Source organism: Colias eurytheme, chromosome 30 (genome assembly GCF_061535395.1).
Source record: "Colias eurytheme isolate Ceu_HAF_F1 chromosome 30, ilColEury1 Martin Lab GWU primary, whole genome shotgun sequence".
Lineage (NCBI taxonomy): Eukaryota > Metazoa > Arthropoda > Insecta > Lepidoptera > Pieridae > Colias > Colias eurytheme.
The window spans coordinates 4,942,368-4,966,425 of record NC_143009.1 but is presented as its reverse complement, the minus strand read 5'-3'; the positions used below and the strand labels follow the sequence as shown (position 1 = coordinate 4,966,425).

General features: G+C 32.9%; 1 protein-coding gene across 1 annotated transcript; it reads right to left on the bottom strand.

Annotated features, from left to right (window-relative positions):
• Positions 1 to 835: 835 nt before the first annotated feature.
• Positions 836 to 23,855, bottom strand: LOC149895826 (uncharacterized). The gene is made up of 16 exons (XM_090118465.1): positions 23,817 to 23,855; positions 23,341 to 23,448; positions 22,558 to 22,721; positions 20,278 to 20,448; positions 11,677 to 11,836; positions 11,077 to 11,153; positions 9,083 to 9,272; positions 8,501 to 8,529; positions 8,058 to 8,115; positions 7,470 to 7,559; positions 6,925 to 7,034; positions 5,102 to 5,201; positions 4,284 to 4,414; positions 3,306 to 3,425; positions 2,516 to 2,670; positions 836 to 1,146 (listed from the first exon to the last, which is right to left on the bottom strand). The coding sequence occupies exons 2-16, from the start codon at positions 23,426 to 23,428 to the stop codon at positions 1,071 to 1,073; spliced, it is 1,719 nt and encodes a 572-aa protein (XP_089974591.1). The 5' UTR covers positions 23,429 to 23,448; positions 23,817 to 23,855; the 3' UTR covers positions 836 to 1,070.
• Between the last annotated feature and the right edge of the window lie 203 nt (positions 23,856 to 24,058).

Genomic DNA, 24,058 nt, shown 5'->3' with positions numbered 1-24,058 from the left:
GCAACTATTTGTCTCTCCTCCCATGGGCTAGTATGAAAGTGCGCGCACGTAGCGACGCAACTCCCCATATAATTGATGGGAGAGACAAAATAGTTGCGGAGACAAAGTTGCTCGTGCGTGCTAGCTCTTAGCAGTTATCAGTCTCAAGTCAAAACACATCTCATTTTGTATTTGACGCCTCTGACAGTTTTTAACGTTAACCGGTGAATTACGAGCGGTTATGGTTAGGGTTAAAATTATGACGACCCCTATAAAATTGTCAAATGGTTGGTTGGTATTGTCAAACTCATATTTTCCCTAACCGTTACTTTAACATGTTTGTAATTGCTCAAGTAAAGTGGTGCAACTTAGCCTTAGTAATAAAATATTTAAAAACAATCTTTAAAAGTGTGACATAATATTTAAAATGAATTTATTCACTGCCTGCTGTGCTGTCTAATCATTTAATTTCTATAATTATTATTATCTTAATACTATTATAAAGGCGAAAGTTTGTATGGATGTATGGATGTTTGTTACTCTTTCACGTAAAAACTACTGAACCGATTACAATGAAATTTAGCACACATATAGAGGGTAACTTGGATTAACACATAGGATAGGTTTTATCCCGGAAATCCCACGGGAACGGGAACTATGCGGGTTTTCCTTTGAAAACGCGGGCGAAGCCGCGGGCAGAAATCTAGTGTCAAATAAGTGTGGGTAGAATTTAATCTGATACTTAACTTTCTTATTTTTTATTCCTAGTTTGAATTCAGATTTTTTTAGAATATTGACATAATTAAGGTTCATAAATAAAACACGAAAAAATTATTTTGTGACTTTATTTTAACAATTATAATTATTACAGAAAGGGTGCTCCGACATAGACTACAGTCATATAAAACACATTGAGACATTTTCTAAACACTTACTGAACTTTACGATTAAAGTACCGAATAGATATCTAAATAAAATAAAACGTAACAAATCGAGTTTTAAAAGTTTATTTTACAAACATTACAATAAAAGTGAGTGAGAGATAGATTTTAGAGATAAGTGCATTTTAAATGTTTCTAAATCTGTCACTTTCAATCCGTAATGACGCCTGTCATTGGCACCTCTTCCTTCTTTGTTGCTGAATCTTCGTATTTATATTCTTCATATCTGAAAGAATAATTATTCATATTAATGTAGAGCCATTTTAATAGGCAACATTTGACAGTTCAACAAAATTCAACAACGTAACCTAGTAACCACGACATAGAATAACATGATATTTCGTTTTGTTAGAACTGCACATTTGTTTAACTTTTTTCAATTACGATTACATATTTATAATAATAATGACCGATAGAAGTAATTTTAGGACTTGATTTTACTGATAAACCATTCTAAACATAATGAACAATTTCTGATTTAAAGAACTGACGTCGCTACAATTTTGTGTCAATAAACCTTTTTTCTTTTTAAATACCAGAGACGTTACTCTAAAAATCGAAATCTGACATCTAGAATCGAATGCATTGATTACTTGGGAATAAAAATTATCATAAATTATTGACATGTGTTTCAAGTTCGATTGACAAATGTTTCAAGTCCGTATCGATTAATTCACTTTAATCGATGTTTTTAAGCAGGTTACCACCCTATGAAGATAAAATTGATAGACGTCAAATGTTGCCTATTAAATTGGCTCTACTATAGGTAACTTGTAACGTAGAGTGAACAGGTACCTTCTAGGGAAGCGCGCTCCATCTTAGACCACATCTCAGCTTAACATCAGGCGAGATTGTGGTCAAGCGCTTCCCTATTACTTACCAATAAAAAAAAAAAACTTGCGTAACAGAATTCTACTTCCTACTATCCTATCCTACTAATATTATAAATGCGAAAGTTTGTGAGGATGGATATAAATAAATAAATAATAAAAAACACTTTATTGCACACACAAAATAAAACAAAATCAAACAAAAATAATACACAAACAATGAAGCGGTACAAATAGGCGGATATGTGATGATGATAGGTAGGTATGTTTGAGTGATGATGATGTATGTTTGTTACTCTTTCACGCAAATACTACTGAACCGATTACAATGAAATTTATCACACATATAGAGGGTAACTTGGATTAACACATAAGTGAAGTCCCATGTCCCCAAGTGGGGTAAGGGGCAGATGCATTAATATTATACATCTGTTTCACTGATCGATTTTCTTTAGGGACAAGTAGGTGATCAGCCTTCTGTGTCCTGCCAGACCGAGACATTTTATTTTTCTTCGTCTCCACCGGGAATCGAACCCAGGACCCCTCGGTGCTACGCTCACGCGTCAACCACTGTACCAAGGAGGCGGTCTATTTTTTATAACTTTTCCATTCATTTCCATTCATTCAGGTCGCGTCATGGCAATACCGTCACATCAAGTAGACGACGGCTTGGTATCTTTGAATCTTGCCAAAGAAATTTCACTTCTGCTACGAACACACATACGCTCTTTTTTCATACTTTACGATTTTTTCCAAACTACTTACTTCTCTAGCGGTGGGCACATGAAATGCCTTATATTCCTCGGCATCACAACATCACCTTGGACTTTGGAAACTTCAAGGATATAATTCTCAAAGTCCTCAATTATATCTGGGTCGACTGGTGGCCCTATACCAGGCACTGCGTATACCACTGTTATCTGTATTATAATAAAATATATTATAATAAAAGAAAAATTGAGTACCTGGTGTTTGATTCTACCCGAGTATTATACATTTAGAAATTAAAGATTTAACGGATTTTGAACGCGATTTATTCGTGATATTATTATGTCGCTGCAAAGTGTGCGAAGCACGGGATTATAAATTAATAAATTAATAAAATAATATAATGAATAAATAACGTTAAAAATCCGATAAAATCCTTAATTTCAAAAAGAAAACCTTAGAACATTAAGTAAATCATAACACTCATAAAACAAACAATTCTATCTACACTACTATAGTAAAGAGGAATGATTTCACTGTTTGTTTGAATTGAATAGGCTCCGAAACTACTAAAATATTTTACCATTATAATCTTACATTATCCCTGATGAACAAAATAGCCTATATTTTATAATGTTTTTACCCTGGACCAACTGTATAAAGCTGAGTTTGTTTGAACGCGTTAATATCAGGAACTACTGGTCCGATTTGAAAAATTCTTTCTGTCTATAATAGCCCATTTATCGAGGAAGTCTATAGGCTATATTATATAATCACGCTAAGACCAACAGGAGCGTAGCCACGCGGGTGAAACCGCGAAGCGCAGCTAGTAAATAATAAATATAACCTCAGGTATAGGCTGTTCTTCAGCCTCCGCCTCTTCTACCTCTGGAGCTATCACGTCCATGTTTTCGTCGAGGAAAGTTTCTAAGATGTCACGTATCATGGCCACTTCTTCTGGTTTCGCCTAGTATAGTTTGTAGAAAAGTTACTTGCTTTAAGAACAAATAAATTAAAAGAAATAAAAATTTAATAAGTATCAAGTATTCATATACATATTACTATAGAATTCATTTAATTATGTACCATGTAATAAATATAATTGAAATACTGTGTTTTGAACAGGGGCCGTATTATGACCTCTTATTCCCAGTCAGTTTACGCCGTGAATTGAACTGACTGGCAAATTCATATTATGATCGCAATAACCAGCCATGGTTAATTAATGGTATTATATGAATTTGCCAGTCAGCTCAATTCACGACGTAAACTGACTGGAAATAAGAGGTCATACGGGCCCTGATGGCAAAAATAATTTCTAGCCAAATTACGATCGATTCAAAATGTCTTCATAGATAATCAAAGTAAAATCCTACAAATATTATACACGTGAAAGTTTAATATGAACTTTTACGCAAAAGCAATCTATACTGAATGGTAAAGAAATAGGATATATCTAATATATATTATAAAGGCGAAAGTTTGTAAGGATGTATATGGATGTATGGATGTTTGTTACTCTTTCACGTAAAAACTACTGAACCGATTACAATGAAATTTAGCACACATATAGAGGGTAACTTGGATTAACACATAGGATAGTTTTTATCCCGGAAATCCCACGGGAACGGGAACTATGCGGGTTTTCCTTTGCAAACGCGGGCGAAGCCGCGGGCGGAAATCTAGTAATCCATAAATACTTTTTATCCAGGTATCACGCGCATCACACGAGTAAATCCGCGTATCCAGCTAAATTTATATTATGTTAAATTTTAAATATAGTTTCCACTGCAAAAACGACTCTATTACCATTAACTTATAATACCTTTTTCTTCTTCAAGTCCGGATCTGGTAGTATAGCAATTTGTTCATTTATATAGTCCATGATATCTTTCTCAATGTGTTGTACGATAAATTCTCCGCTTGTTGTCGACATTTGACGGCCAGCCACCATGCCTGCGACCAATTTATTATTTTAATTTAATTAACGTTTTTGATTGCATTGCTGAGTTTTTTTTGGTGTGAAAAAAAACAATGCTATATGAAATTCAGTTTTGCTTCGCCTTTTTGTTATTAACTAGCTGAAAATAAGGGGGCTATTAGATCGAGTGGTAAATGAAAATTGTACATAATTATCATTAGATTCATCAACATCTATGAATATATAAAATTATCACAATGATTAATATAATCAATCTATTCCTTTCCTCATGTTCTCTCATCTTACTACTATTATAAAGGCGAAAGTTTGTAAGTATGGATGTATGGATGTTTGTTATTCTTTCACGTAAAAACTACTGAATGGATTTGAATGAAACTTTACCACAATATAGCTTATACATCAGAATAACACATAGGATAGGTTGTATGATTGTATCCCGGAAATCCCACGTGAACGGGAACTATGCGGGTTTTCCTTTGAAAACGCGGGCGAAGCCGCGGGCGGAAATCTAGTATAATAATATACGAACCTTTTCTTTAAATACCATACGATAAAAATAATACCTTCTACAATTCACAATTCACAATAATATCAAGCCAACGTACTTTTTCTACATAACATTGTACATATTTTTATATAAAACATAAACATAATATTTCGATCACAATAATCTTAAATGACTAAGTATTAAGCCATCTCACCCAAATCATAATTAGCCGATTTAAATCTATCCACAATATCGGCTATTTCTTCAAAAGTCCTTGCTAAATCCTCACGACGCTCTTCCCGATCTTGGTAACACTAGGAAAGGAAAGGATTAGGAATAAAGGATATATGGAATAGGCTTTAGTACTAACATTCTTCTAGGTACTATGAAACAATAATATAATACATATAATATAAATATTATAGGACATAATATAAATATTATAGGACATTATTACACAAATCGACCTAGTCCCGCAGTAAGCTCAATTAAGGCTTGTGTTGTGGGTACTAGGCGACGATAAATATAATATTTAATAAATACATATATAGATAACACCCAGACCCAAGAACAAATAATTGAGTTCATCACACAAATATTTGCCCTGACCGGGGATCGAACCCGGGACCGTCGGCTCAGTAGGCAGTTACTTTACCACTGCGCCAACGGCGTCGTCGACAATATTTTCGCAGAAAAGAAACGGCATTAAAAGAATTAATATCTAGCCAAAAACAAACGTGAAAGTGATTCTTAATTCAAAATAATTAATGAATGTGATGAAAATAAAGAACATTAGGTATGTCTGTTTGACATTAATTTTATAGAATTTAGTATTCCACACTACAATTCTGAAAATGTTTATTTTACCTTTTACAACCTACATTCCTAGGAATTGCCATAGAATAAAAAGCTAGACTCACACTCTCAAATATTCCAACTGAACTCTGCCTATGCATGTACTTATTTGATAAAAAATACTGAACGAACATGTATGAAATTAGGCACAGAGATAGATTATAGCCTGGATTAGCATATAGGCTACTTTTTAACTGCATATTATCACGCGAGAGAAACCGATGCGTCTTTCCAAACTATACAAGGCCAGTACGCAACGGTGTGAAACTAATCACGTATAGTTTGGAAATAACTATTTTACAAAGTTCTTCCAATCTATACAACAGCAGTACGCAAATACTCGCGTATACTTTGTAGTGAAGTAAGTAAGAATAGCGCTCCAAAATATACAGCGCCAGTACGCATGCGGACTAATCGTGTATGTTTCGGAGTAAGCGCGGCGTCTTTCCATTGCTAGCGTTCATATTATTGTATTGCTGTTTTGAAATCTATTATTAAAATGCATGTGTATTGTGTATGTAATGTTGCGTACTGATCGTATATTTTTTGTATCGTGGATGCTTGTGTCTTCGTTCCCGACTATACTGCACGACTTACAATTGACAATAGTACTAAAATGTAAGAATCTAATAAGTCCAGAAGAAGACGGTTGCGAGGCGACGGAGCCTCGCTTCGAGGGGCTCCTATTTTTGTGTAGTTAAAAAAAACACGAACCTAACCTAACCCATAGGTAACCCTTATATCTGTTATCTACCTATTTTTTTTTTCTAAGCTTACCTAATAATATTTTTATTCCATATTTTACTGAATCAATCAAGAAGAAAAAAAAGTAGATAGATATAGCTGTACAATTCTTTGATTGCCTATATAAGTATTTATTATTTCGCTCAAGCGTAAGTGGTGTAGTAAGTACCTATATTTAGTTATATTTTGCCTACTGATCGTGTATAGTTTGGAACGAAGAAGCAAGCATCCGCGTTACAAAGTATACACGATCAGTACGCACAATTCGTGTATATATTGTAATAACAAACTTAAAAACAGCATTACAAAGTATACACGAGCAGTTTCCTATGGTTGCGTTCTGGCTATGTATAGTTTGGAAATACGCGAAACCGATGGCTAAAGGTAATATATACCTAACATCATTTCTTATTTAAAAGTATCAATAATTTAATTTACTTCATTGACAAAAGCTGCTATTTCAATCTTCTCATCTACCGAATCTTCTTTCGTTTCTTCTTCTTCCAAATTACTTTCAATTAGTCCAATTTCTTCTGTTTTTGGTTCTCCTATATTAATTATATTGATTGATATATTATGTTACCTACTAATTTAAGAAGATTTTTTGTTTGTTTGCTACAATTTAGAATGCATAACTGTAGATAAGTTATAGTATTTATTTAAATAGTGGTGGATCTACAGAACAATAAATATAATTCAAAAATTAACGTAAGTAAATATTTGAAATAATAAAGAATAGAAAAGAAAAAATTTAACTATCGTCACGAAAATCGTATACTTAAGTCTAAATGCACGAATGCCTTTTCTATTCTTCGTATTTTTTTTTCAAATATTTTCGTTAGTTTTATTTCTACCAGGTATCATCTTATCAAAAATTAAAATTGAAAAATCAAAAATATATTCTTAATCTTAACTTTTACAGATTCTAAATAGAAACTTATTTTAAAAATAGCGAACTACTGAAATAAAACAATAAATTTAACCGTATATTTCGTATGGTATTGGTACGTAATTCTCATCCGTCACAATAATGTCGACTCCTTCCTTCTTTTTTTCAATCTCTTCTTTTTTATCTATATCAGATAATAGACTTATTACTAATTTATCTGTTCAATTAAGTATCAATAAAAAAAGATCGCGTGTCAGAAACTTCTTTGGAAAGATTCAAAGATACCAAAATCGTCGCCTTACTCCATGACGAGACGGTATTGCCATGACGCGACCTTGAAATTTTACTGTCAACGCCCCTAAAGAAGTTTCACTTCAAAATTATTGATCACTATGTATACGGAAAAATTATGAAAAATAATCATTATTCTTTGGGGAGCTTTTTTATTTGTTTGTGGGTTTGTTCTCATTAATCTTCCAAACAGATTTCTAGATTTTGGTGCGTTTCATTCATTAAATTGACAAAATTGTAATTTAGATAACTACGAGCTACGAAATTACTAATGTTTATTTTTGAATTGTTTGAACAAAAAATTACGTATACGTAGATATCTAATTGGTAAGCTTTTTTTTCAATAAATAAAATGAGGAAAACATAATAAATTATTATTTTTTATACTAACCATCCTTTTTTGATTCTTGGAGGCCAATTTTCGAACCGCTCATTTCACGAAGTTTTTTCTAGAACCAATAAAATAAAAACTATGAGATAACAGAGACATAATTCATAATTTATCTTACTGCTACTCTATGTAACCATTTTTTGTTTAATTTTAGGAATTTATGAACTTTTACAATACACCTAAATTCAAATTATATTTATTTGCAAGAACAAATTAGAGATGTTTTGGTTACAATATTAAGTGGCTAATACATTCTACGTCTACCCATTGATCAAATATTAAAACAGAAAAAAATTAATATAATTAATTAAAATAGACACACAATTCAATTTTCACAGATAAATGAACATACTATTAACTAATTGGTAACATAAATAGAAAAAAAATACTGAATCATCAATTTCTATGAATACTTAAAATAACGTAAAATAAATAAAACTAACTTCAACATCTTCGCTTGGTTCAGCTCTTCCTGAAATATGAAGTCGAATTGAAAAACCTTTGATAATAATTCAATCAAATTACAACAATCTTTTATCTATAAGTAATCTATCCATACTAATATTATAAAGCTAAGGATTTTGTTTGTTTGTTTGTTGGAACGCGCTAAACTCGGGAACTACTGATTTGAAAAAAAATTTTCAGCGTTAGATAGCCCATCTAGCGAAGAAGGCTGTAGGTTGTAATTTGTATGTCATCATGCCAAGACCAAAAGTAGCGAAGCCAAGCGGAAAACTGCGGGACACAGTGTAGTAATATAAGAGTTTGTTTGTTTGAACGCGCAAATCTCAAAACCTACAGCACCAATTTTTAAGTTGGGTATGAACATGATCTCTGAGTACCATACTGGCTATATACCACGTAACCGCTAGTTATAATTAATAAATAAATATTTCAGGACAATTTTCACACACGGCACGATCTGATCCCATAGGTACTAAGCTTTCACTTGCGTTATGGAAACCAGATGGCTGATAAACATAGATATATAATTAAAAAAAGGTTACAATACTCTCATATATAACCTTTCCTCTCTCTCATATAGTTTTCCCGCTCTATCTGTCCCGCTCTCTCAATGGACGGAGATCGTTTAATCTTGCCAATTACAGGCATATTCATTTTCTCACTTAACCTCGACGATCGAGGCAAATGATCGTCGATTAGGTTCAGTTTCTGCAGGTTGCTGCTGTCTTGCCAGAAATCGTCGGATCGTATCTGCATATTTATTTAATCTAAGACATTTTCTTTAATATCAAGAGTATCCACAATACTGCCTATCTATGTAAAGTCTTCTATATGTTATAGGCAAACTCCGAAGCTCCGGCGCTCCTAGGTTGGACTGGTCAATCCTCAGGTCAGACTGAATGACTTAGTCAAAGCCCAAACAAATGTAAATTTTCGGCCTTTGACTAAACAATTTTCGTCAAACCTGGGAGAGACTAATTTGGTCAGGCAAACGTCAAAACACAATTTTATCGGGGTTTGACGAGTCAAACTCCGATATAGGTATGAAGTGTCTTATCTTCGTATATTTGGAAGCATTTTATCATTTAAGCAGCTTTCAAGTCTTAAGAACCGCTTAACTCTGCCAGTTCTGACACCTGATTGGTCAGCTTACGTGATTTTCACTTTTATATTTGAGATGCTTTGAGAGAATGCCGTGTGGCATTAGGCCGTAAAAGTATAAAATAAATAAATAAATGCTTTGGAATATACGGAGGTTAGTTTGTATAAGATTAAGTATAAAAAAATAACATTTTTAAAATTTTGATGTTTATTGTTTTAATAATTTCTTAAGTAATTAAAATGAAAAATTAATCATTTTTCTGACATGGTGAGGCATTAACTTTAATGTTAATTGTATTAATAATTTCTTAGGTAATTAAAGTGACAAATTAATCATTTTTCTGACATGGTGAGGCATTAATGTTAATTGTTTTAATAATTTCTTAGGTAATTAAAATGAAAAATTAATGTTTATTCTGGCATGGTAAGGCATTATGACATTTAGAATTGCACAATACATTAGACCTTTTACATTTGCATAATTTTGAAGAGCAAGAGGAACACGAGAGACATTATGAACCTGTTTAAACATGTTCAGATCAACGTTTGACCGAGAATTGCAGTCGCTTCTAGGATTGACTAGGCCAAAACCGAAACAGAATAATTTACTTTCGACGTTTGACTGAAAAATTAGGAGCTCCTGGGTTTGACTAAAAATACTTCAGGCAAAGGGCGAAATTGAAATGTATTTCGGGGATTGCCTGATGGCTTTGGCCAAACCTAGGATAAACCAGTCCTTCCGAGAAGAGACTGTGTATCGGACTTTGACTATAACATATACATATAATAAAAATGAATCGCTAAATGTGCCCAGAACTCGAGAACGGCTGAACCGATTTCGTTTAAGAGGGGGCATACACCGATTTCGTTTAAGAGGGGGCATACCTAAAGCAAAATAACCAATCTTCTATTAGATGATACGTGTAATATTCAAGACCAAATCTAAAAAATAAAATATATATCAAACTAGATGATATGTTCAACGATTCTGTTTAATCAAAAACATAAAATATTAAAATTAACTCGATAAAAAAAAATCACCAAGTTAGCTCTAATTTTCACACTTTTACGTTTTCTACTTGACATGGTAATACCACAGACTAATAATAATATACTACGTATGTAATACTTATTATGATTTTTTTTTCTTAAACAATTATATTAAAACATTTGCAAGATATTTGTCAGAGCATTTTGTGTAATTACTTTTAGTTTTGGTTTTATCTGCGATAAACCACTTTTGGCGCTCCTTTTTTCTCGAGATAAAACGTTTGGTTTTGTCACGATAAAAGTGGTTTATTTTTTAGATTTGGTCTTGAATATTACACGTATTATCTAATAGAAGATTGGTATTTTTGCTTTATACCCCTTCTTAAGTTCTTTTAAATTAAAGCCACATTTTAAATAACTTTACTTTTATATAAATAGGTATTTTAATAATATTTATACAAACCTCATCCTGAGCTGCGTTATCATCTTCAGTTATTTCTTCCTCTTCTTCTATACTCTGTTCTTGTTTTGATGAATCGCCTGTTAAATAATCAATTAATTATTGGAATAAAAAGTATTGAACTGTTTAATTAATAATTATTACCTTTATATAGTTTATACCATATATTTATTTCAACTTACAACAATTCGTAATGGATAGAACTTAGATGGTTTAATGCTCTAAGTGATAGAACGATCAGATGTCCATGTACCTATCTCTCATTTCATCAGAACCGAGCTTTTGCAAAAAATTACAATAAAAAAAATAATTTTAAATTCTTTAAATTTTTATGTTCTTTTTATTCGAGAATGACTACGTTAGGAAAGACACTTTATTGTACAATGCACGAAATAACAATTTACAGAAATACAAATGTATAACTAATGTACAAATTGTCGGTCTTATCACTTAGAAGAAAATTCTACCAGGAAACCTTGAGATGTTGAAAAAATAAATTACTGAAAAGTTTGAAAGTGCATAGTTACTTAACATAAGATTTTTTATGCGAACAGTTAGAATAGCTTGATAATAATATATTATACCAATTCTCAATTTCCTCACCTTCGCGATACCCATCCATATATTTAACATCCTTAGACGCATCCATTTCAGCCAGAAACCTGTACATCATCAGGAAATCCTGCACTGGTATAGCTGCTGATCCACCATCAGGCTCTTTGGTTAGCGTCTCGCAGAGTAATATCATTGTGTGTGTTAGAGACTGTATAAAAACATTATCAGTACATTAAGGTGCAGATATTGCGAAGAGCAGCGCAGAACATTTTTCATTGTCAAACTATTATCGACCTTCTTCTCATTAATGGGAACACGCATTTGTAAACAATGCACTGAATATTCGCCTTGCTGATTGATTCGCGTATGAATCACATTAAGAAACGAATGTAGGAATACTGGATGAAAAATGAATGTGTTCGCGAGGACACTCGTACTATACGAATATCTCGTCGAAAATTCGACAATTGATGAGGCGAGTGACAATCACGAATAAATAATAAGGAATTTACCATTAAGTTTGTATTATTTATTTATTTATTTATCATTTATTCAGGAAATTATTACAATTCTTAAGGGGATTACTATGGTCAAAACCGGAAAACACCTTATACATATTGAATTTTGTTGAGGAAACTGTTGGTACGATTGTCTTAAAAAAAATATATGTGATACTCAAGGATATAATTAACAAAGTGTATTGTTTACTTTTCAGTTTAGAACGGCCTAAACATAAAGAAAATACATACAAATCAACCCCTTTTTGAACATAAAACGCATTTTGTTAGGAAAACGGCTACATATTTATACATGAAATTTATACCAAAAAATATGTTATGATATTTGTAACAATTTGTATTGATTGTTTTTTCAATTTTCATTATTATCGTTAAATTATCAAGAAAAACTCGAATTTATAATAAAACCCACATAAAACCTCACCTCTATTGCATATTTTCGACGAAATTTGACGGTGTCAGTTCGACTCGGACGGGGGACTGTACGTGCGGTTTTTTTTTGCAAAATAACGCTAAAATTCACCGAATTGAATGTTTTGTTAAATTAAACCAGATTGTAATAGGTATTTACATGAGCAGTTCATGAAATGAAAGTTAAAAATAGGTATGTAAAGATATAAAAATCTGTTTGTAAATTAGTTTTGTTTTTGAAAGGCGTCATTGAATAATATCCAGTGTTGATAATTTTTGACAGTAAAATATTATCAGAAAACACATACCTACCTATAAAACAGTAACCAGATTTTCCCTGTGCCTTGAATATTTTTTAAAAAAGATTAATTGCTGTTCTATCGTATATTTTAAGGGTCCAAAACAATCCAAAGCCGGGAGATACTGACACAAAATTTTGGGTCATTTGTAACCGGATGGCGGTTCCACAGTGGTCTTAGTACGCAATGACAAAAAGAAAAATCATGGTCAGAACAGTGGTACCGGCAGACTAGTCGCGTGGGCTCGTCGAACTCGTCGGATAAATTACGGAAGGCAAACGATTTGTAACACAAAAATTTTAGGATTTACCGATAGCCCATAAAAAAGAAGTGGGCGGTAGTGTCATGCCATACTTTTCCGGTGTAATTTACAGCCCACAATACCGACGTGAATGCGTTGATTTAAAAAAAAAATTCAACCATTTGTACCAGGCTAATTTTTGCACAGGTAATCATAGTCCAGTAGCCATGTACGAAAATCGCCATGCCATACTTTTCAGACAGTTCCAAATGGTCGCCATACCGCCGAAAATCAGCAATTTTTTTTAATATTGTATATTTATTTATTTATTTATTTATTTTATTAAGGATCACCAACATGACATACACTGATACATAGATAAAAGCATTAAAGTTATAACAATCGTAGACATAGTGCTGTCACAATTATAGGCAACCACCACTAACAATTAATATAACATTAAATCAAAGACACACAGTCTGCAGCTAGCTGCAGATTAGGTAAAAAGTATACATAATATACATAATACATAATACATAAATCCAATTTTGACGGCAAAATAATCAATTAATGTTAAAATAAAACTACATTTGATCAACTGGGTTTTGGTAAAGGTTCAATCGAGAGCAATTCCTTTTTAAATTTATGTACAGTGTTTGAGAAAATGTCAATAGTCTTGTTATTGCCAGAAACTATATTATTATATTCTTTGGTAAGGCGAGAAATGCCTGAATAATGGCCTAGATTACTTTTGTGGAATTTTGTATGGAACGGCATATTATTAGAATGTCTAGGCAATCTGACTGGAACTTTAAAATTAAGCTGAGATACCAATGACACACAATCGATTGAACCATTCACCAATTTATGTAAAAAGACCTGATCCAAAACCTTCCTCCTCTGATAAAGTGTTCGTATTTTAAAATAATCAAGACGTTCTGAGTAACTACGAATTTTTTTGGCTACGTTGCAACTATACGCAAGATGCCACAAAAATCTTTTTTGAATGCGTTCAATATTGTTAATATGAATATTGTATTTTGGATTCCATATTACGCTGCAATATTCTAATTTGCTTCTAACTAGGGCATTAAAGAGGGTAATTTTTGTGAGAGGGTTCCTAAAATTTTTACAAGTTCTCAGTAAAAAACCCAACAATTTGAAACCGTTATTAATTATATGGTTGAAGTGATCGTGAAAACTAAGTTTTGCATCGAAATAAACACCTAAGTCTTTTATTTTGTCTACTGTTGCTAAGATATGATTATTAATCTGGTAACTGGGTGCAATAATACCTCTACTTCTATGTCTGCTAAATCGTATATGGTAACATTTTTCTGAGTTAAGTTTCATTTTATTGATTTTACACCATTCTGCCAAAGAATTTATGTCCTTTTGGAGAAGAGTACTATCAGTGGTTGATTTAATTGTTCTCAGAATTTTAAGGTCATCTGCAAATAAAAATATTTTTGAGTACTTTAAGTTAAGTGGGAGGTCATTTATGAATATATTAAATAAAATGGGGCCTAAGTGCGACCCTTGTGGAACTCCGGATTTAGTTGAAAAGGGCTCAGAGGCAAAACCGTTTACCACTACTCTAGAATAGCGACCCAAAAGATAACTCGAAAACCATCCCAACAGACCACCGCCAATACCAATGTTGTGTAACTTTTGGATCAATATATTGTGATCAACTTTATCGAATGCCTTGCAGAAGTCTGTGTATATGACGTCAACACAAGTATGCGCTTCAACAGCCTCTACAAGACATTCGAGATAAAGTAGAAGATTTGTGCTGGTGGATCTATTTTTTGTGAAACCATGCTGAAACTTACTGACTGATTGTTTGATATGAGAAGTGATAATTGGGCAGATGAGACTTTCAAATACCTTACCAAAAACAGATAGGATTGATATAGGTCGGTAATTGTTGATCAAATTCGCGTCGCCTGTTTTAGGAATTGGAACTATGATCGACTCCTTCCAAGCTGATGGAAAAATACTTTGTTTGAGTGATAAATTATTTATAACGGTTAATGGATAACATAATTCCTTAGCACATTTTTTGGCAAATACATGTGGTATTGCATCTGAACCGGCTCCTTTTTTTTGGTCTAGTCTCTTTAATGCTTTGAATACCAAATCTTGATTGATAGTTAATGAGTGTAGATAAGAAGTAGCGTTGTGGGTCATTGAGCTCATATCACCATTATGTTGTGAGCTAGTCTCATATACCGAAGAAAAATAGTCGGCGAACATATTGCAAATTTGAGTTCCATCCGTTGCCGAGCTATTACCTAACTTCATAGGAGTAGGATATGTTCCAGAGTTTGATCTTTTATTTTTCACATACGACCACAATAATTTTGGATTTGATTTTATAGAAGATTCCAAATTAGATAAATAGGTAGAATAACACGAGGATATGAGTTTAGTACAATCTTTTTTAAGAGTTTCATAAGTGATTAAATCTAGGGGGTTGTTAAATTTTTTTACTCTGATACGATATTTATATTTTTGACGAAGCAATCTAATTAAGGATTTTGTGTACCATACAGGATATTTATTATTATGACTTTTAACTTTAGGAACAAACTTGACAATAGTTTTGCGTAAGATGCCATAAAAGGTAGTCACAACCTCATTGACATCGAAACAAGTTTTAAATTCGTTATCCCATTCAATAGTGCTTAATTCTTCAGCAATAAGATCATACTGTGCCTTAAAAAAGTTAAATCGTTCATCTTTGTTTCGCGAAATATATTTCAAATCTAATTGAGAAACCGCAAATATCAAAGGTGGATGCATTGGATCAAGTATTGAGAGTGTTACATCACTTACTTCAACATTACTTATATTTAAGTTTGACAATATCAAATCTAGAATCCTTCCTCTATTATTAACAATATGATTATATTGGGAAAATCCATTTAAAGCTATGAAATCCATCAGAATATTAACAAAAGAGCTACCGTTTCTGCGAGATGCAGCGGCGGTGTTGTAGCTGTTTTGGTTTGGCCAAACTATGTTGCTTAAATTAAAATCTCCAACAATTACGGTTTTTATGGGCGTTTCCATGAGTCTATTAACGTTATTAACAAAATTAGTAAGAATATGACTTTGGATAGGAGGTGGTAAGTAAACACAGCAAATAAAAATTTCTTGATGTGTTCCATTTCGACTGTTCATGTCTATGCTCACCCAGATATCTTCGCAATCGGATTCCATTTCTGGAATCCGTCGAGAATGAAATCTTTTCGACACGGCAACTAAAACACCACCGCCACTTTTCATATTGTGAAAGCCGCTCGACTCCCTATCTCGCCTATAAACATTATATCGACTATCGAAAATTTCTTCATTAAATACAGAACCAGACAACCAAGTTTCAGAGAAACAAATCACATCAAGGTCGCAACTTAGAATATTTAAGTATACATCAGTTGTTTTTGTATTTAAACCCCTAACATTTTGATAGTATACATTTAAGTTCCGTTTAGAATCGAATTGTATAATATTTAAACAATATCTAAACCACTACTTGAATTTTTATTCATATTAGGATAGCGCTTTCAAAGTGTTGATGTTTTTAACAAGAATACATTCAGATAATGGTTCCTTTCGTAAAAAAATTTTGCCACCACGGACCCACGTATATCTATAATTTAACTCCTTAGCTCGTAATCTTGCCGCAGCATGGAGTAATTTGTTCTCTGGTGAGAGATGTTCTATAACAAATATAGGTGTGTCTTTGTCACCACCTATGCCGATATCCGAGCTTTGAAGTTTAGTTTTATTGTTCTTATTATATTTAATTACTGCTGCTAGTAAGGAGTCACGTGTGCGGGGACTATTTAACTTTACTAAAATAGACCGAGGTCTTGCGCTATCTTTGTTGATTTTGGAAATGCGTGCACAATAGTGTATGTCATTTTCGACAATAGGACATTTAACCACCTTGGAAAGTTGGGTAACCATAGTTAAAATATTCTCATTTTTATGTTCTGGCACGCATTGAATTTCCAGGTTGCTGCTACGACTTAGTTGTTCGACTTGGTTGAGACGAGAGGTCATATTTTGAATTGTCTCACGCAATGTTTCGTTTTCAGTAGTCAGGTTGTGCAAAGTGTTCATTTTTGTTTGATAGTCGGACTTAATTTCTTCATATTGCAGATTTATAAATGAAAGAGACGATTTAAACTCCTCCAATTCACGTTTAATGATGTTAAGTTGTTTGTTTATATTTTCATCAACAAAATGTTGTAAAACCGTGCTCAATTCCTCTCTTATCAAATTTCTAAGCATTTCTTCAGAAAACATGGACGATGATTTTTTTTCCATGGATGGAGGCGTCTCTGTTGATGACGCCTCTGAAATTGTATCCAATAAACGATTTGAACACGTAGTAAGATTAACAGAGGTATGTGTTTTTAAAACCCCTTCGACTTTTTTCTTCTTTTTTTGATTACAGTTGTCGCAATTCCAAGATAATTTAGCAGCGGTATTTAGTTTATTAAATTTGTCGGGAGATGAAAAAGCACATCCAACGTGAAAATGTTTTGAACATTTGTAACATTGTGGTCCCTTAGCATCTTTAATTTGCAAGAGGCAAATACCACATTTATTAGACATCTTCAATAGGAAAAAAAAAAAATAATAATAAGTTCAAATTAGTTGGTGCTCGGTTGGATATGAACCACGTTCTCAGGTTTCTCAATGTGAAAAGAAAAAAAAAAAAAAAAAATTTATATATATATTATAATTCAATGTCGTCTCGCTGCCAAGGATCGAACCTCGATCTCCCAATCTTCGATGTCCGGTAAGTCCGAGCACTGTTGAAGTACGCTATAGATGCTTGGATATTGAAGTTGAATTTAGCGTATTGTGATATGATAGCGGATTGTGCTATGAGATGTTAGTGCACGGACAATGGAAGGACGACAGTTTTTATTTTCACTTCACCCACTATTGAACAATCTCACATAAATTGCACTGGTAGTTTATTAAAATAAAAACTGTGTAAGTAAACAGTTTATTTAAAGTTCTATTATTTCACTTAGTTCAACGCACGTTTACGAATCACTTGGTGTGTAGTTTTATTAAGATACGCACTGAAAACTATTTTTTATCGATTTTAATTTTTAATATACGAGCTGCAGACAGCGTGTCCGTAGGTAGTTCGCAACTCAATATATATATACAATTGTATAAAATCATTTAATTTTATTTTATTGAATAAAATCGTAGGAAAGTCAAAAGTCAAAACTGACATAAACGTATAGCAAGATTTTTAGCCGACGCCATTATAGGACGAAATTCTCAATTCAACTTAATTTTTTGTTGGTTCCGTTACCTCCGCACTTTTAACTGGGTGAACCGATGATTTCTTCTACACTAATATTATAAAGAGGAAAACTTTGTTTGTTTGTTTGATTGTAATGAATAGGCTCATAAACTACTGGACCGATTTTAAAAATTCCGTTCACCATTCAAAAGCTACATTATCCACGAGTAATATAGGATAGGTTTTATCCCGGAAATTCCACGGGAACGGGAACTATGCGAGTTTTTCAAAAATTAATCCCGAACTAACTACAAAATACATAACAAGTCGAAAAAAACGTGATTTCTTGTCCGTTCCCCTATTTTTTTCGGTGTGTGTAGGTTGCATGCATATATTCCTACTAGGTATGAAGAGATATACAGAGAACGCTAAATACATTTGCCTGGTCACCATTACCATTCGATACACCATGACATGGGCCGTTCTATAGAATTACGTCAAATAATGTACTCCATCTTTTATATCTCTGTAGGTGAGATGTTCTCCACCCTAGCCATTATCAGGTCTCCAGAATATAGTAGAGTCCGTGTTGAATAAAATTAATTTCTAAATCGGTGTTTTCTTAACTGTTCCCCACTCTAGAACTTATAATTACTTGCTTAGTCATCTTAAGGTCTCCAGAATGGGTCATGTAGTAGAGACTTTGCTTATAACGGTTAATGTTGAAAGATGAGTCTTCCTACATTACACAATATTTACTATTCATAAATGTAATATGTTACTGCCTCTCAGAGAAAACTTAAATTAGGTAGAAACCAACTAACACATTACGATACAATACGATACAGTATACAATTCCATAATCTTTGGTCACTTTTACTTCAACAACGATGTATATTTATAGAGGGCGGTTAAAAAAACAAATTCAAATGTAGTGACAGAATCATTAAGGTCGTTGAACCGTGTAATTGCCTTAAAACAGGTAAGTGCCACAATATGGCGCTTTATTGCCATATTGTGGCTTAGCGATTTGGTGATTAGCGATCCTGTATTATTACTATGCGATTCAATCAATCGCATAGTACATACTACACAAGTATTTGTTGTGAGTCGGATTGTGAGGCAATCACCCATGGACTCACAATCATAAAAAATGTAAAAACGCTCTATACGAAACCATTATTGAAAATGACACAATTTCGTGGCAATAATGTTTAGTCTCAAATTGTAATATCGTATTGGTTCCGACAATTTTTATCGTGATTGTGAGTTTAAATATTATCTTCTCAACCTTTATTCGACTCTTGTTGGATATAGGTCTCTAGTGTCTACTATGGCACGCTTTTCAAACCGATTTATTTATTGACCGATAGTTTATAATGGTACCAAACTAAGAATGCGGTTACAAACAAGAAAGTAAAGAAATGACTGATATAAAATCAAATACTGCCTCAAAGAAAATGAATTCAGTTTGGCTCTATTATTATTAACCCATACAAAATAAAGACATAAAATCATTTCTTATTTTATGTCTTTCTCAAAGTCAAACTCAAACTCAAACATTTATTAATTCAATTAGACTTCTTCTAGAAGCACTTTTGACTCGTCATTACATATTTTTAACATTTACTTCAACCTTATACCTAAAGAATCTATAATCACAGTATTACAATACATATATTAAGGGCTGATTTTTCAATGCTTGGATAAAACTTATCCGGCCAATAAAGTATTACACGATAATATTAAAATGTCACGTAAACTGTCAAATGCGGGCAATTAGAATACGTTTTTAAAATGGTTTTATACATTATTCGACGAATAAGTTTTAACCAAGGATTGAAAAATCAGCCCTTATACAAATATATTGTAATACTGTGCTATAATCTACCATACCTTAGTCAAAAGCCCGCCAGCCACCGCTATAAAATGCAAGAACGGGACCACCTCCTCCCTCATGTAGACCTCACAGAGGCAGAATATCCTCTTCAGCTCGATCTGGTCAAGGCAGAAACCTCGCCATGCACGCTTTACTTGCTTTAGAGGAAGGGTTGTGGAAGGGCTTAGCTGAAAGAAAATATCTTCAAAGAAACAGCTAATCTTTTTATTTTTCTATATCCCAAGGTTGCCTGGATGAAATCGCTCCAAAGCGATAAGGCCGACAATTTGTACAGTGAAGATTCTTTTGTTATTAAAATAATTTTATTATGTGTCTCTGCATTCTGCACTAAAATGTTTTTTTTAAACGTTTAATGGTATTCATTTTTTTATGGTGATACAGGATTTGAATTGAACCTTCTCTTATATTGTAGCAATCGAATTTCTTGTATTCTTCCGATTTTAAGTAACAAACTTAACTAGTTAGTTTATATTTCAAAATAACATAAATAAATGATTATTTAAAAAATATTCAAAAATTATAGATTATTCTATTTCATACCAATCAAAACTGCATCTTTTTTTGTAAATTTGTTATCATAAAAAAATATTATTCAATAGTAAAGAAACACACAATTCACAAGTTCCACTATACAGGGTGGAAGGTTAAGATGGGGCATGAAGGGCAGGTACCTTAACCGTTGTAGCTACATGAAAACGTTCTTAGGAGACTATCCTTAAATTCTTGAGAAATTTTAATCTGCATTCACAGATTTTTGAAAAAATGTACGGTCAGCAAGGAAATCGGCAGTTTTAAAAAAAAATTTTTTTGATGCCAATCGATCCAGTTTCTCATGGGGATCAAAACACTCTAAAAGACCAACTGAGGTATGAGTACTAGAAAAGTCAGAAATCGCGAAAAACTATTTTCATTCATGAACAAGTAAAAAGACAAAGGCACAGCAACATAACATGCCAGCGACGCGGGGCGTGAGCGGGCGGTGGCTGGCAGCTCGTGCACGAGATGAAAAATTATTTAAATTTGAATATCGAACGAACACGTCACATTTTTATGGCTTATGTAAACAAACACATAGAAAACAAAAGTTACCAGAAGTCACTCTGTCTTCACTAAAAATGTCCTTAAATAATTTAGAACGTTTAGATCTGTTAGAGGCTTACTTTTTAAATAATAAAAACCCAACAGTTGCATTGGAATGGTACAGGAATAAATACCCAATGCGACATGTACCGACGCGAAAGGTAATTGCGAATCTTGTAAAAAAATCTAGTAGAAAGTGGCTCATTTAAGAAAAGCTTGACACGTCCGCGTCGTTCACGCATATTGAATGAGAATACGGTGATAGCATTTGACACTAATTGAGATTTTGGCACTAATTGTGGAAGCATATCCCGAAATTTCTTCAAAACAAGTTGCCGTTGAAGTTGGTTGTTCGCACTGGATAGTTTTAAAAACATGGAAGAAATACGGCTACAAATGCTACCGCCTTGGGCGATTAGTCCAAGCATTGCAATCTGGGGACTATGCACGCAGAGTTGCATTTTGCAGATGGTTACGGGGCAAATTTAGTAGAGATAATGATTTTATGAGTTTTCTATTAGCGCATCTTTTGTTGAATCACTTATTTTCTTAGTAAATGTGTGGAAATAGTTTTTCGCGATTTCTGACTTTTCTAGTACTCATACCTCAGTTGGTCTTTTAGAGTGTTTTGATCTCCATGAGAAACTGGATCGATTGGCATCAAAAAAAAATTTTTTTGAAAACTGCCGATTTCCTTGCTGACCGTACATTTTTTCAAAAATCTGTGAATGTAGATTAAAATTTCTCAAGAATTTAAGGATAGTCTCCTAAGAACGTTTTCATGTAGCTACAACGGTTAAGGTACCTGCCCTTCATGCCCCATCTTAACCTTCCACCCTGTATTTATATTTTTCATTGTCAGGTATCCATCATATGCATATAACATGATGATTCGAACCGGTTGTAGTTTATTGCAATACAAATCTAGCAGAAGAGTTTGTTTATTTGTTTGAACGCGCTAATCTCAGGAACTACTGGTCCGATTTGAAAAATTCTTTCGGTGTTAGATAGCCCATTCATCGAGGAAAGCTATAGGCTATATATCATCACGCAGACCAACAGGAGCGGAGCCAAGTGGGTGAAACCGCGGAGCGCCGCTAGTTTACTATAAAATGCAGTTCCATCAAGTAACAATACAAAGTATAAATTATAATAGTATTAAAAATCACTGCGATCTTGGTCATGGTAACACATACCTGACAGGCGAGGACCTTCAAACACCCCCTACTCAACCCCCCCTCAGTGCTATACACAGGGTATTCCAACCTCAACTTTACGGGCGGTGGTCGCTTCTCAGCCAATGCTGTGAAATACTCAAAGGACCACCGTAAGAGATCGTACGGTTGCGTTTTTATGGCCGCTGAAATAAAAGTATTATTGAAACAAGAAAATTACAATCGATAATGCAACTGAAAAAAAAAGAACGATTTTATATAAATAAATCGTTTATTTGCATTTAAACATGGTATAAAGAGGTGTTACAACTTACAATATAATATTACATCATGTTTAGCAGTTTTTAAACAGCATGCAAATTATTTTATATCACTTAATCTTCACTTAATAATCAAAGTAGGTATATGAAATTGAAAAGTGAATCAAACCACTGTGCATAGTACAAATAATATAATATCTCGAATCACTGTAACTTTGTTATGTTAAATAACGAAATGTTATTCGCCAAATCAGTCTCTTCGCGAAGAACTCAAAAAATACTGCACTGATTTTAATTATGATTCAGTTTTCACCAATAGAGCGTGGTGCTCGAAGTACGTTTGAGTACTTTATTAAGTTTAAAACACGCGGGAGAAGCCGCAGGCGCAAAGCTAGCTATAAATATTAAATATAAATGCATGATTTACACCGTAGGAAGCAGGAACAAGGATCTTTTCCAAAATGCGCCCATTTTTCGCATATTCTTGTATTCTGTTTACTAAGTTTTTAACTAGATGGCGCTAGTGCGATCAATCCAAACTTACCTTTACAATACCTTTTTAAAATGTATGGAAATTTCGGCGGAATCACAATCTGCTGAGAGCAATACATTTGTTCTATTAACTCTGGCATTTTGAAGTTATTTTTTTAATCTGTAACAGAATATAAAATTTATAGAGCCAAAATTAAATTAAAATTTAAAACACAGATGGACAAAAATAAAATACATAATTATAATAATATTTTATCATATTATAATAGTCCAATAAAATACGTAAATAAATAGGTATAAGTAAGTAAGTGGAGTTTATGAAATTAAACATTCAGTTATTACTTATTATATTATTATATCATGATAACATGAAAAATAAGGAAAAGCGTTAGAAACGTGGACGTTTACAAAAATCACATTCACACTAATCTGAATATTGTAATAATGCTCCAAATTTATAGGATACGAATTTAATTTAATGTTAAAAATAAAATTTAAAAGAAATAAGAAAAACCTAGAAAAACTTACACGTTCACTGCAAAGAAAAGTTGTTGTTTTGCCGCGCTGTTACCATGGCAACGATATGAAATGACCACAGAGTAATAAAACATTTACTTATTATATTATTATATCATGCAAAATTTAAATTTAATTTAAGTATGTATCATCATTAATTAATAACGACGATCGATTTTTGCTGCTAATCGAATTATTATATTATATACAATTTCTTGTTTTTATTTATTTATCGAGCCAGCGCGCACGAGCAA